Genomic DNA, 14972 nt, shown 5'->3' on the forward strand with positions numbered 1-14972 from the left:
GTGGGGATCCTACGTTGGATGCTCGACCAGAAAAGGACATCAATGGGGAAGCTGGTAAAACTTAAATGAGATCTGTAGCGTACTTAATAGTATTACATCAATGTGAATTTTCTGATTTCAGGTTTATACAGTGGCCACATAGTTGGGTGAAGGATATATGGGAACTCTGTATATTTTTGTGACTTTAGGCAGGTGTAATGTTATTTCAAAATTTAAAGTATTTTGCATGTTTTTTTTCTTTAGAGGAAGGAAACTTGTAATAGATGGCTTCTAAGGTCTCTTCCATGGAGCCTTCTTATCCCATGGTACAGTGATGCAAATCAAGAATGGCAGGTTCAAGGACTTTTCTTTCCTTCTGTAATTAAGAAATAGATTGAGACAGCTGAAAACAGGATCAGATTCTTAGCCACCAATTCAGTTCGGTGGGACACGTCCTGGCAAGCTACTGTTGTGCCCAGTACTCTGCTGAATAAAATGGCCCTTGCCTCCAGCATGGTCAGCCTACTGAAGCTGAAAATGATGGGATCTTCTGTCCAGTCCCTTAGAAGTCTAAGGCCTCTCTTCCTTGATGTTTTAAAATAGTGAAGTTGGATAGAATGATGTATACAAGTTGATAAGTCTTGGGAACCTGTTTAAGAGTAAGAGCCCCCAAAGTGGGCCCAAGATTTTTCAGTCTGGGTGTGTGATGAGATGACAAACATTAAATAAGACAAGCAACCTAGGGAGCCTTTGATATTAAATGCTTTGCCTATGAGGGACCAATAGGACACTCATATTAAGATTACCACCAGATAATTGAGTATTTCATTGTAGGCTAGTATGAAGATGCATGTATTTGAGAATCAAGGGTAATTTAATTCGCACATTTACTGGATAATTGTATTGAGTTAAACGTATACTTTCTTAATACCGTTAAGAAATTCATTGGTATATCTATGTAGCAGATCTTTACTGTTGAGAAGTCTTAACTATTTCAGGAAATATAATGCAGTTAAGTCAGGAAGTTATGACTTTAGTTCTAAACTCCATTAATAAAGATGATTTTTAATTCTTGTTTATTTGGGGGCCTGTTTTATTATTTTATTTTTTTCTTTAGTCAAAGTGAAGTATAGCTTTGAATCAAGAAAATTGTGTAAATGAAATGGATGTGTTAGTGCCACAATTTATATTATGAAAAAAATATTAAAAATTCATATTCACCATCATCATTTTGATGAAAGTCTTAGCCCTTACACTTTCATGGGTGTGATGTCTTCTGTATCTTATTTCTACACTAGGAACATACAGTGTATATGAAGTTTTCCAAATCTCACAGAATTGAAAAGTCATTGTGGGTACTGTACTTTGAAAAGTGTATACTGTCAGCCTAAGGTGTTTTTTAATCTTTCATCTCTTTTAAGGATCAAATATTATTAGAAAAATAAGCCATGGGCATTACAAATGTGGTCTGGTGAAATTCAATATTCACAATGACAATTCAGAATATGAGCTCCTTGGGGGAAAGTTAACCCACCACTCTAACTCTGCATTCAAATATCTTAAAGTATGCCATTGGTTTTATGAAAAGGTTTTGATCTACACTTCTAGTTTAAGTTCAAAAGAAAACCTACATTTTAAAGTGTATTCCTTTTCTGGGTATATTTACTTTGAACTATAGCATATAGTTTTCCTCATAAATCTAACCTGCCACTATCTGTTTTTAAGACTTTGTAAACTTCAAGTGGTTATGATGTGTGAAGTTTGGATTAAACTAAAATTTTTAGAAAACACATGTTATATATTTTGATTGTTTTGATTTTAACATGAGCCAGTCAAAAACTTGAGTGTCTAGCAGAGTAATATACTTTCCTCTTACTGTAAGAAATCACAGAAAATTGCCCTTTCTCATCATGTTAACAATAGACAAATGAAGCAGCTGTTCTTATTCCTAATGTAGTTGTTTGAAAAACTTGCACAATTTAATGAAAATGTCTCTACTCATAAAACTTAAAATGCTCACACATGGAAAAAGTCATAATGTTTTGGCAAATATTGCTTTGTTAGGAATGTGAATGAGGTATACCTACTTCATAAGCAGAATTCTATATACATGGCATAAAACTCAGGGGGAAGCCAACTGAATGAGAAGACTGACAGAGGATGAATCAATGCTCTTAAAAAAGATAAATGGTTCTCACCCAAACATATTTTTTGACAAGGAAGAATTATTATTTATATCCCTCTCCATTTCTTTTTATTTTTCAGGTGTCATTCTTGGGTCATCATTTCTACTCAGCGTAAATGATTTTCTCCTTAAAACAAGTCTCAAAGAAAGAAGCCGGATTCTCATAGGACCATGTTGTGCTGCTGCCAATCTGGAAGCTAAGTGGTGTAAACACAGTGGCAATCCAGGCCCAGAACAGTCCATTCCAAAACTGTCCATTGATTTGAGTGGAGGTCTGCTGCAGGTGTGTGGGCATTGGCTATATTTTCCCCATAAATTTTTAAGCTAGCCTTTGTTCATTTTTTGGACTCTCACTAAATTTTAAGTCTTAATGTGGTGAGAAAGGGCATTATCAATTCACATTCCATACGGTTCACCTAATTAAAGGGCGTGATTCACTGATTTTTTTAGTATATTCACAAAGTTTTGTGATCATCACAGCAATCCATTTTAGAACATTTTCACACACTCACCCCAGCACCCTGTACTCATTAGCATTTGCTCCCCTTTATCCTGCAGTCCCCCCTCTAGACTTATGCAACCACTAATCTTTTTTTTTTCTTTCCTGTTTTATTTTACTCTTCTGGGCATTTCATGTAAATATGTGGTCTTTTGTGAGTGGCTTCTTTCACTTAGCTTAGTGTTTTCAAGGTTCATCCATGTTTTAGCAGGTGCCAGTACTTCATTCACTTTTATGGCCAAATAATAGTCTGTTTTGTGTATATGACATATTTTATTTATCCATTTATCAATTGGTGGACATTTGCGCATTTTTTCATGAGTCTCTTGGACGTCTGTATGTCCTCGTTGAAGAAGTGTCTATTTAAATCCCCTGCCCATTTTTTAATTGGATTGTCTTCCTTTTGTTGAGTTGTGTGAGTACTTTATACATTTTGGAAAATTAACCCCTTATCAGATGTATCATTGGCAAATATATTCTCTCATACAGTGAGTTCCCTTTTCATTTTGATGCTGGTTTCTTTTGCTGTATGGAAGCTTTTTATTTTGATGTTGTCTCATTTGTTCATTGTTTCCTTTGTCTTTCTTGCCCTAAGCGAATTATCCATGAAAATTCTGCTATGTGATATGTCTGATATTTTGCTGCCTACATTTTCTTTTAGGATTTTTATGGTTTCATGACTTACATTTAAGTCTTTTATCCATTTTGAGTTTATTTTTGTGTATGGTGTAAGTTGGTGGCCTAGGTTCATTTTTTTGTATGTACCTGTCCAATTTTCCCAACACTATTATTGAAAAGACTGTCTTTACTCCATTGTATGTTCTTGCTTCCTTTGTCAAATATTTATTGACCATAATGACTTGGGTCGATTTCTGGGTTTTAATTTTGTATCCTGCTACAATGCCAAACTCATTTATTAAATCTAGTAGTTTTTTAGAGGAGACTTTAAGGCTTTCTATGTACAATGTCACGTCATCTGTGAATGACAGTTTTACTTCCTCCTTTCCGATTTGGATGCTTTTTATTTTTTTCTTCTTGTCTGATCACTATGGCTAGAACTTCCAGTACTATGTTGAATAAGAGTGGTGAAAGCAGACATCTCTGTCTTATTCCTGTTCTTAGGGGAAATGGTTTTAATTTTTGCCCATTGAGTATGATGTTGGCTGTAGGTTTTTCACATATGGCCTTTATTATGTTGAGGTATGATTCCTCTATTCCCATTTTGCTGAGAGTTTTTACAAAAGATGGGTGTCAGATTTTGCCAAATGCTTTTTCTGCATCTATTTATGTGATCATGTGATTTTTATCTTTCATTTTGTTTATGTGATGTATCACATTTATTGATTTGAGAATATTGTACCAGCCTTGCATCCCTAGAATAAATCCCACTTGGTCATTTATCTTTTAAATATATTGCTGGATCCGATTTGCTAATATTTTGTTGAGGATTTTAACATCTATGTTCATCAGGGATATTGGCCTATAATTCTCTTTCTTTGTAGTGTCTTTATCTGGTTTTGGAATTGGACTAATGCTGGCCTCGTAAAAAGAGCTTGGAAGTGTTCTTTCCTGTTGGATTTTTTTGGAATAGTTTGAGGAAGATAGGTGTTAGATCTTCTTTGAATGTTTGGTAAAACTCCCCTGTGAAGCCAGGGCTTTTGTTTGCTGGGAGTTTTTTTTTATTACTGCTTCAATTTCATCAATTGTTATTGGCCTATTCAGGTTTTCTGATTCTTCCTGTTGATGTATTCTTTATGAGTTGATATTCCCCAAATTTGACACAAATTCAAAAATTGGAGAAGTGCACAATTATAGAAAATGGAAATGACTGATTTGTGAATAATAGAAGCATATTGTATGTGAATTTCTTATTTTCACCTAAAAATTGTGTTGCCTCAGCTTTTTCATCAGTTTTCTTACCGACACAGAGCTAGATGTGGGGGATCTTAATAACTTATTGCTTTGTACTGCTTTGGAGATTTTCCACATATATCAGATATCTTCACATATTTTACAGTAAGCATGTGGTATTGTTTCGTTTTGTTTTATCAAGAACATTAATTATATTATCATTTTCTCAAGGCAGCTAAGTAACTCCACATTAAAAACAATAAGAGTAGGGGCCAGATTTATGTTGACAGATTTTACTTTGGGTGATGGGCACACAATGCAATATACAGATCATGTATCATAGAAATGTACACTTGAAACCTATATATTATTAACCAATGTCACCGCAATAATTTTGATAAAACAACACAATAAGAGCAAACTAAAGTATATCATCTCTACATAAAGTCTCTGTCTCTTGATAATTTAAAGGCTGGAGCAGAGTGTTTGACTTGACTTTTCACCTATCTCTATCTTTTCAGATCCAAAAAATTGTATTGATGAGAACCTAAGCAGACTTAGTATCACATCTCTTACCCTCATTTCTAAGATGCCTTACTTAATTCCAGAGAGCAGGACCTAAGCCTAGGATTTAAACTTAGCCACATGGTATAGGGTTAATTTTTTTCTACCTCTCTATATTTTTGTGTGTGTATTATGTGGTTTTCTTAGAATTAATGGTTATACTGCTTTTATCCAATATATTCAGAGAAATTTAACATTACTGAAATTTTGAATCCATAATTATTATTACCCACTAGTCAGACTTCTGTTATAGACTAATATTCTTCACTGCAGAAAAGGGAACTCGACCCTCTCTCTTAGAGGAACACTGAGACCTTTGTTCTGAAGCTCGACTGCAGCTCCTGTCCAGTTGATTCTCAGGCTGTGGGATACTGTGTGTGGGCACTTTCTCACTCAACACAGAAGCTGGGAGGCTTCTGAGTAGTTCAGGTTCATTTAGCATATTCCGTCTTTTTCTCTTAAAAATAAAAGTGCAAGGAAAAGAACCCTATAATCAATATGTGTTTTTTTAATCTCATGACAAAATGTAGGAAGCCATTCTACAAGGTTATTATTTTTATTTTATTAATATGTTGGCCTAGAAGATCTTCATTGCCTTTTCTCAGACTATAATAGGTGTTCTTTTCCCTCTTAGCTAAGTTAATAAACATTACCTCACAGTAACATAATTTCATCATTAATTTAGCATTTAAAATTGATTGTTATATACATAGTATATGATGTAATTGATTTTGTTGTTTTTATATATTTACTCAAGCAATAGAATTACATTCTATAGGTCCAATTACTTAGAAATTATAGTTGAGTTATTGTCAGTAATTAAATTAAACATAATTGCAGCCTTGCATTTAATTCAAATATGATTGTTCCTAATTATTTTCCTGAAATGTTTGTATTTTAAAGCCACTAAAATTTTTCGTCTGGTTTTAAAGGTTTTCTGGGGTCAAGAACACTTGAATTGTTTAGTTCTTCTACACGAGTTGCTCGGTGGATACCTTAATGAGGAGAGAAATGTTGAAGTTTCCGAAGCGGCGCCACATGTGCCCCCTCCTGTGGAAAAGAGCCAGGTGTTCAAAAGTGAGCAGAGTTCAGATGACCTGCGGACGGGTCTGTTTCAGTACATAAGAGACGCTGGTAAGTAGTGACAGCTTCAGTGTGAGTGTGAGTGTGAGTGTGAGTGTGTGTGTGTGTGTGTGTGTGTGTGTGTGTGTGTGTTAACTGCACATTTACTAAATGGTAACAAAATAAAATCACTTGAAAAGTGTATTAATACCTGCAGTACAAAAATAGTAAATTACCACTCGGTATCTCTTAAGGGAGAATTATTGATTTGTTCCCACCTCAAACCATATAAACTTGACTGCCCAGCTTCTTTATATTTTTCTTTTACCCTCGTACTTTTCCTTGCTGTCTTAAACCAACATGTTTCCCTTCAAAATCCTGCAGTTAATTATACTTTGATTTAACAGAACCTTTGAAAATGCCTGGTGTCTATGAAGTCTTGTTTTACAATGAAACCGAAGATAGCCCAGGCATGATGCTGTGGAGATACCCGGAACCTAGAGTGCTCACCCTGGTGCGGATAACCCCGGTGCCCTTCGACACCACGGAGGACCCGGATATTAGCACCGCAGACCTGGGCGACATGCTGCAGGTATGTAACGACTGCCCATTTTAAAATGGAAATATCATGGGGAAGTGCTGATTAGATACCGGGACAAATGTTTGGAGTATATTCCATCAGTAGTATCAAAGAGAAATGCACACATGTATATACACAGACACAATATTTTAAAATAAGGGACTAATGTAATTCAGATTCAGAGTACATGGCAATTTTGAGAGTTCTCAATTCTAGTGTTAGTCCCATTGTAGGTAGGTTATGTGGTCTCTAAGACAAACAGGTGTCATTCAGTTCACCACATGCTACCATTGAGTGCCTACTCTGTGCTCTCAACTCCTCAGCATTTCTAGATCTGCTGTGTGACATAAAGTATGTCCACATAAAGCCAGAATGGAGAACTACATTTTCATTTCATTTTCAGAACGGAAAATGGCCTTGGGGCTTGAGGTAGGCTAACGGGTAAACCATCTAACCAGTGATCAGATTCTGAATGATTTTTGTGAAAGTTTGTTATTTGCCAGTTCCCTGAGTTTAGTGTAAATGTCACTGTGGATATCACTCTATTATCATCCTACTTACAAACACCCTACAAGTCCGAATTTCTCCTAAAATTTGTTTCTTAGTCTTCTACCTGGTGCTAGATCACGCAGCCTTCCGCTCAGAGCCTAGGAGTCACTGCTGATGGCTTTTCCTACCTCCCGCCCCTGATTCCCTGCAAGCCTTTCTAAACCAGTGCGCTCTCGCTCCCTGGGAGCGCGTGAGAGCAGGGAGCGCGCAGGTGAGGCGCCCAGCGCAGTGCCTCGCCCAAGGAAAGGCTCCGTGAATTGTTATTATTATGACCCTCCATAGACGGTAGCTGCTGTCACTATTCTCATCATCGTCACTCTGTCAGTCGATTAAAGAGCCTGGTCTCCTGTGTTAGACCAAAGAAGCCCTGTCTCTGAGAAAGCCGTGTTTGTGTTTGTAGTCTGTTGATATCATAATGACTGTTGAGAATGCTGACTCGGCCGACAGCTCCTGTGAGATACCCCTGTCCCACAGCTACACCGTCAGGGGCCCCCAGGTAGAATGTCAGCTCCAGTCCTCTAGGCTGCAGGTAGCAGAAACCCCACTGAAGGTGAAGCTGGCTTAGCAAAAAATAGAGAGATGGAGTATGAGGATCCAGTGGGGGACCCTGGACACCAGGGGCAGAGTGCGGCTGGGCCTCTGGAAGGCCAGGGCTGGGACTGGAAGAGAGGAGCCCGGAGGAGTAGCCACTCGCTGTCGCTTTTCCCTGCGTCTGTCCCCACATTTGTTTACTCTTCCCTGCACACAGGCTAGCTGTCCCCCTCCTGCTTCCAGGGCCACCTGGTAGTCTCCCCACAGCTCCCGGAGCTGCCAGCCTGACCTCAGTTCTGTTCCGCTTCCCTGATGGGACAAGTTAGGCATCAGGAGCTCTTGGCCCATTCAGCTGTGGCCCTGGGGGTGGAGTCACCCTCATGAACATGGCTGTGAATTCAGGCTCACTGTGAGTTTTACGGATCCCCAAGGGGACCCGTTCTATAGCATATCCCTCTCACTGGGCTTGTTTTCACCCTGGCCAGCGTGGCCACACTCATGGTCGGTACTGGCCTCACATTGTGTTTCTCCCAGCCTGACGCCCGGAAGGTCTGCGCCAGGCGCTCAGCTCTGCGGGAAGCCTTTCGTATGGGCTGTGGCTTTAGACTCGCCCCAGCACAGGGTCTCTAGAAAGTCGGCCTTGCTGAAGCATTGACTCAGCCTTGCTCTGGTTTTCCTAGCTCTTCCCTTTGCAGAGACCTTGCAGCGCAGTTCCCTCCGCACATCAAAGGCCACCTGCATCCGGAGAAAAGCCTCAGGTCACTGTTTACATCTCCTCACCGTCCTCCCTAGCGTCCTCCCAAATTGCAGATTAGGCAGCTTCACGTGTGTTTCACTGACACGTAAGATATGACCTTGTCCCCAAGATGCTAACACCAATACCTTTTCTGATCAGTGCTTCCTTTTCAATACAATGACAGTGTTGTGCACAAGTAACTTCACAGATCCTAGAAATGCTCTCCCAGTTCCAACGATGTGTGAGAACTCTACATATAAAACCATTTCTATTTTTGAGGTTGAGTTTACAGTGTGTGATGCTTAATGTCTGTAGCTTAGTGGTGATTTAAGTGTGTTTAGTTTTCTCATAACACTTTATCTTACATACTTATCCACAGACTGAACCACGGCTTCATTAAATCTTAGGGTTGGGTGGATTTTACTCTATTTCTTAATTACATGGAAAAATTCCAAGTCATACTCGATATTACCCAATAAATTAAAAGCTAGACTTTGGCTGCTTTAAACTGGACTTTACAAGCTTCCTGTACCTCTGAATAAAGCACATGGACCTGATAGGCCAGGTTACATCAGCACATGTGACACTACAGGAAGGACGTCTGGGAGATGCGTGCAGTCTAATAGGATTCCCCTCTCCCATACATCCGCCTCTTCCACACATTCCCCTCTTCCATACGTGTGTAGCAAGAAGAAAAGGAAGTGTTCCTGGGTGTTTCCTTCCAGCTGTGCTGAGTGGCTCACTTAGAGCTGCGCATATGCTCACAGAGTCCTGAGCTTTTTTTGTTCCATAAGCACCTCCTGCTCACGGGCAGCTGTACCGACATGTCCTGGAAGGCCGAGCTCCTATCCATCATCTTCAGGAGGGGACGCAAAGCCAGATACAAGATTCATTCTTGTCAAAATGTAGAAAAGACAAAGAAGCCTTGGGGGCTTTGGGGAAATAAGAGGCAGAGCCAGACTCTTAGGAAATAAAGGAGAGGAAAGTTGTGTGTACCCAGTGGACACAGTCATGAATGGTTTTGAATTATGGGTAACAGTGCTGAATCCACTACTAAGTGTTTTGCATCCAGAAGTCACTGCCATCTTTTTTTAACAGTGAGGGGGAACCTAAAATAGAGTATTTCCTAAATACTCTTTCAATCATTCTGTCTTCACAGTGCTGTGAAAGTAAGAAAAGGGGATCTGGGAATGTATTGAAAAGTGCTCCACCTGAGACTTCTGAGGTTGATTCAGTAGCTATAGATTAAAGAGCCCCTTCTTCGAGAGATACAGAAGTGAAGGGGCTCTAGCTCTGCTCTCAAGGCACCTTGCCTTTTAGAAAGATAACAAGTCCACAAAATAAGGCAATGCAAACCGTGAAGGGCCGTGGAAGACACAAAAACATGCCTCTTTAAACAAGAGTTTATATCTGACTGGAAATATCAGGGAAAGGCTTCATGGAGGAGATGGCAATGTAGACGGTCCTTGAAGGCTGAGTAGGATTCCATCAGATAAAATGGGGGGGTGAAAAAATAATCAGTATGAGCAAAATTTCAGAACTGAGTGGGAGAAGACGGAACTGTCATCTGAGAGGTGGCAGGTAGCCCGGCTTGACCTGCACACGTTGTCCAGGAAGAGAGAGAGGAGGTGTGATAACCTGCAGACATGCGTTTTAGTCTTGTCCAGTTCGTAGAGGGAAAGAAGCAGGCACCAAAGTTACCGAGCACCTAGTATGCACCAGGCATGGAGCTTGTTATTTTTTTTTTTTTAATATCTCTTTATTGATTTTAGAGAGAGGGAAGGGAAGGGGGAGGGAGAGAGAGAAACATCAGTGATGAGAGAGAGTCATTGATCAGCTGCCTCCTGCACGCCCCCGACTGGGGATCGAGCCCACAACCCGGGCACGTGCCCTCACCGGGGATCGAACCCCGATCGCCTGGATCCTAGGTTGACGCTCAACCGCTGAGCCACGCCGGCCGGGCCCAAAGCTTGTTCTTCTATATGCCATGACCTCTCCGTCCTCGCTGTAAACCTGTGCAGTAGGTACTTTTGTCTCTACTTCACCCTCAGGTGATTAGGTTCTGAGAAGTTGTAAAATTTCCCTGAGGTCACAGAGCAAGTAAGGAGGTAAAAACCTGTCCTCAAACCTGGGTTTGTATGAATCCGTAACTTTTCTCCTGTGTTGTGCTACCCTGACTACTTTTAGAGCATTGGGTTTGGAGTTTCCGTTGATGGGCCTGGGAGAACCATTGACAGCGCAGGGCTTGACGCCTGGCTGAATGTGGGGTGGAGTAGGAGGGACCCAGAATGAGGAGGACTGATGGCCGGTTAGGGTCTCAGAGAGGAGATGACAACGGCTGTAAGCCTGGGGGGGGATAGTGAGTGCAGGAGACTGGGGAAAGCACACGTGCTGTTGGCAGCCAGCATGGTGATTTGATGAGCGGGAGCAGGAGGATCATAGGTGGCTGTACCCTTAAGCGGGATGAGAGGTATAGGACTGTTCATGAGATTTCGTAGATAAGGGGCCTGTCGTGCTGGGCACTGTTCACCACGCTGTGCGGCGAAAACAAATTACACCTGCTCCTGAAGCCACTCCGCAGGCGAGTGCCGCTCTCCCGTCACGGGAAGAAAGCCGAGGCTCGAAACAGCGTCTCCCTGAAAAGCACAGGACACACGAGCTTTCATATGCAGTTTCCAGCCGTTGCAAATCCCTGTAACATGCGTGACTCTGACGCTCTGCAGCTTCGGAGGAAACGCCCCTCAGCTTCGCGCCCTGTGTCCTGAGGGCCCGGGCCAGGCGAGAGGCGGGAGGCGCAGCCGCCGCACAAAGCGGCTCTTTTCCGCGCCTGGCAAGCCCCCGGCAGACAGTCTCGGGCTGCGAGAGGCTCTTGGGGTGTCCCGCGGCTCTGCTTTCCCAGCACCTGCTCTTCCTCTGGCTGCTCAGCTTCGCACATCCTGCCTTATTCCAACCGCAGAAAGGAAGGCGCCGAAAGCTCACCGCCTGCCCCCAGGGGTGGCCCTTGGGCCCCACACCCTGCGCGTGCTGCCCACATCCCGGGGTCCAGACGGCGTCCCGTGGCTATTCCACTTAAGGGGAGTCGGGACCCACTTGCTGAGCAGAAGGGAAGGAGAGCGAGCGGGAGACCACCCGTGTCCCCGCGGCGGCCAGCGTGGCCCCGAGGATCCAGGCCGGTCTCTGCTCGCCGGCCCGCGCCCTGCCCGCGCTCTTGCCCGGTGAGGTCCAGCGTTCAGTCCGCGATGCAGTAGGAGAAACCCTTTTCCAGCTCATTGGCAAATGCTCTGTGGAAGCAGGATTCGAAGTGAAAACTTGAAAAGCTAATGAGACTTCTGAAATATAAATAGGAAAGTAAATAGTTTGAAATGCTAGCATTCCCTGCCCTTCAAAAAATAAGAGGTGAGGAAGGAATCTGTCGATAAGACGTGCTTTTAAAGTAAATGGAAACATTTGCAAGCTGGAGGAATCCTGAAGCCATTTTTGTCCTGTCACTTCATTTGGTGGTAGAAATTTTATTAGCCTCTTTCTCTTTCCAATTAAATGCTCTTGCTTTTAAAAGGGTGGGGAGCACTTCTCTCTGGAACAAAAATCTATGCTTAGCTGTCAGCGTTTGATGTTTGCTGCTCAGTATTAAAAATGTTTGAGGTATAAAAGAAAGGGTGGTAAATGTGAATTAATGGTCTCTAATAATCCATTTATGAATTACTCCCCCTCAAATAGAAAGGATATTCTCCCTAGGAATAGAAACACTTCCCCTGTCAGAGTCACAGTAAATACATTATTCACGAAGCAGAACTTACTCCTTAAAAGCTACATTGTTGAAGAGAGCAGCAAATGGAGAAAATGAGCGGAGGCAATGCGCCCCGTTGTGAAGAGCATGGGTCCTGGAACTAGTCATCTACAAACGAGGCCTCGTAATAGTTCATACCCCTGTGGCTTGCTGGGTGAAATAATTGGTTGCTACATGTAAGAAGACAGAACAGCGCCTAGCACATAGTTGTTAGTACTTTATATGTGTTAGCAGTCCTCACTGTGTTTCCATCTCCAGGGCCGGCTTGCCTCTTGTCCTGCCCTAGATTTTGAATGTTGGAGAAAAACTGAGCTTTGATTACAAACCACAAATTCTTTATCCCTTTACCTGACTTTTTCATAAAGGCTTTGGTCTACAAATTCATTTATGCTATATATATGTTCAAGCATGCATACTGCCCATTGTTTAATTCAACTCCTAGTTAGAAAAAAAGTCAGACTTGAGAACCTTGCATGTTTTATAGCAGTGTCTTCAAACAATCCATCACAACGTTAAGAATCTTGGTTCTCTCATGCTATTAGCGTTTTTTAGCAGCTTTATTGAAATAAAGTTCACATACCACACAGTTCATTCACTTAAAGGGTGCAATTTAATGGTTCTTTGTATGTTCACAGAGTTGTGCAGTCATCACCACAACCAACTTCCACAGCCACCACCACCAGAACATTTGTATCATCTCAGAAAGAGACCTAGTGTGCCTGAGCTGTCACGCTCCAGCCCCAGCCCCCTCCCTACATGACCACGGGTTTGTTCTGTGTCCCTGTAGGTACCTATCCTGGACATTTCATATGAATGGAACCATATAATTTGTAGTCTCATGGCTGGCTTCTTTCATTAAGCACCATGTTTCCACAGTTCACCCGTGTTGTATCATGGATCAGTATTTTACTCCTTTTTGTTGCCAAATAATATTTCATTGCATGGATATACTACATTGTACTTACTTGCCAATCATCAGTCATTGCACATTTGGGTATGAGCACTTCTTGACTTCTTACCCATTTTACTTAGTCTCTGTTCTGTCCTACAGACTTGAGGGGAAGGACCAAAAATCTATGATGATGATTAATAATATTTAAAAGATGTTCTTACAAGCATTATCCCAGAGAGCTTACAATCCAAGCTTAGTGAAACAAACACACAGGCAGCCATCGTGCCGTATTACACAGTAGTGTTCATGCAGGTGCACAGAAGGGAGTTCATATAGTAGGAGATGAACTTGAAAAGTAAACTTAAAGCCAGACAGTGGAAGGTTTTTATGCTGTGCCGAGATAGTTGGGCTCTATTCCATGAGCATTTTATTCTGTGAGGGGAGTCGTTAATGTTTTCAAGTGAGGGACTGGTTGCAGAGACCACAGGTCGGCTGCCTGGGGACCTGTTCAAGAGCAGTTACTCCGCAATCATGAGAATGGCGCCTGGCGTGGGAAGGAGGAGATGAGTGAAGGTGAACAGATTAACAGATTTCAGTGCCCAGATGTGGATGTAATAGGAGGGGAAATTAAATGACGGGGTCCAGCCCAGGGACTGAATGAATGGATGCACCATCAATGGGACTGGGAATGTCCGAGAGAACATGGGTAGTCAGGATTGTAGAGTAGATTCTAAGTTCTGCATTGAACACTTACAGCTAAAGGTTTTAGAGGAACAATCATGACGAAACGCCTGCCTCAACCTTGGAAATGTAGACTAACAGTTCAGAAGAGGGTCAGGGCTGTTTAAGAAATGGTTTGGGGGAGTCATCCGTATAGAAGTAAAAACTGAAGCCCTGTAAGTAAAACAGACAGAAGTCACACTCAGAGAAGTAAAGTGTTCAAAGTTAAGAAAACTGAAAATTAAGAACCATGAGAAATCTCAGTATGTCTAGTAAGTGAATAGGAGATTTGGAATTGTGGTGGGTTTAATAGTGTCGCCCCAAAAATCACTTCCACCAAGAACCTCAGAATGTGACTTTCTTTGGAAATAGGATCTTCGCAGCTGTAATTAAGTTACAGTGAAGTAATACTAGGTCAGGGTGGGACATAATTCAATGACTGGTGTCCTCATAAGAAGGGAGAGAGTTGGACAGAGACCAAGATGCACAGAAAAGACCATGTGAAGACAGGCAGATACTGCAGTGATACAGCTACACAACAAGGAAAGCCAAGGAAGCCGGGAGCTGCCGGAGCTGGAAGAGGCTGGCAGGATTCCTCCCTAGAGCCCGCAGAGGAGCCTGGCCCTGCTGACACCTCGGTGTGGGGCTTCTAGTCTCTAGAACTGTGAGAATAAATTTCTGTTGTTTTAAGCCACCAAGTTTGTGGTAATTTGGTATGGAAGCCCTAGGAAACTAATACAGAAGTCAACAAAGGAATGGCCAGACAGAAAGGCCTGGGAGACTACAGTGTCAGCAAGCCCAGGCACAGTGAAAGCCTTACGAAGCTTAGGGAACTCAGCAGTGTCACAGCTACAGGCAGACAGGACAATGTGGACTGGAAAACAAAAGCTGTGAATTTGACAGCTTTGAGGTCACTGTTGACTTGGGGAGAAGTCCGAGTCGCCAGGGCGCCGTGGCAGAGCCATTCTTCCACAAGAGCGTCTCCCGGGATTCTCGCTTGGATCTCACTGGGCTTCATTACTGGACAGCCTCACTAG

At 42.1% G+C, this 14972-nt stretch overlaps 1 protein-coding gene across 4 annotated transcripts in view; it reads left to right on the forward strand.

Moving 5' to 3' along the window:
- The window catches only part of VPS13B (vacuolar protein sorting 13 homolog B), a 454815-nt gene that overhangs the window by 346941 nt on the left and 92902 nt on the right, over window positions 1-14972 (forward strand). For all 4 annotated transcript variants that reach the window (XM_081116977.1, XM_081116974.1, XM_081116975.1 and 1 more), the window contains exons 37-39: window positions 2245-2447; window positions 6011-6212; window positions 6548-6732. In XM_081116977.1, coding sequence (XP_080973103.1) covers window positions 2245-2447; window positions 6011-6212; window positions 6548-6732 — 590 coding nt within the window. The remainder of the gene's footprint in view (window positions 1-2244; window positions 2448-6010; window positions 6213-6547; window positions 6733-14972) is intronic.

Source organism: Miniopterus schreibersii (genome assembly GCF_964146895.1).
Source record: "Miniopterus schreibersii genome assembly, chromosome: 17".
Lineage (NCBI taxonomy): Eukaryota > Metazoa > Chordata > Mammalia > Chiroptera > Miniopteridae > Miniopterus > Miniopterus schreibersii.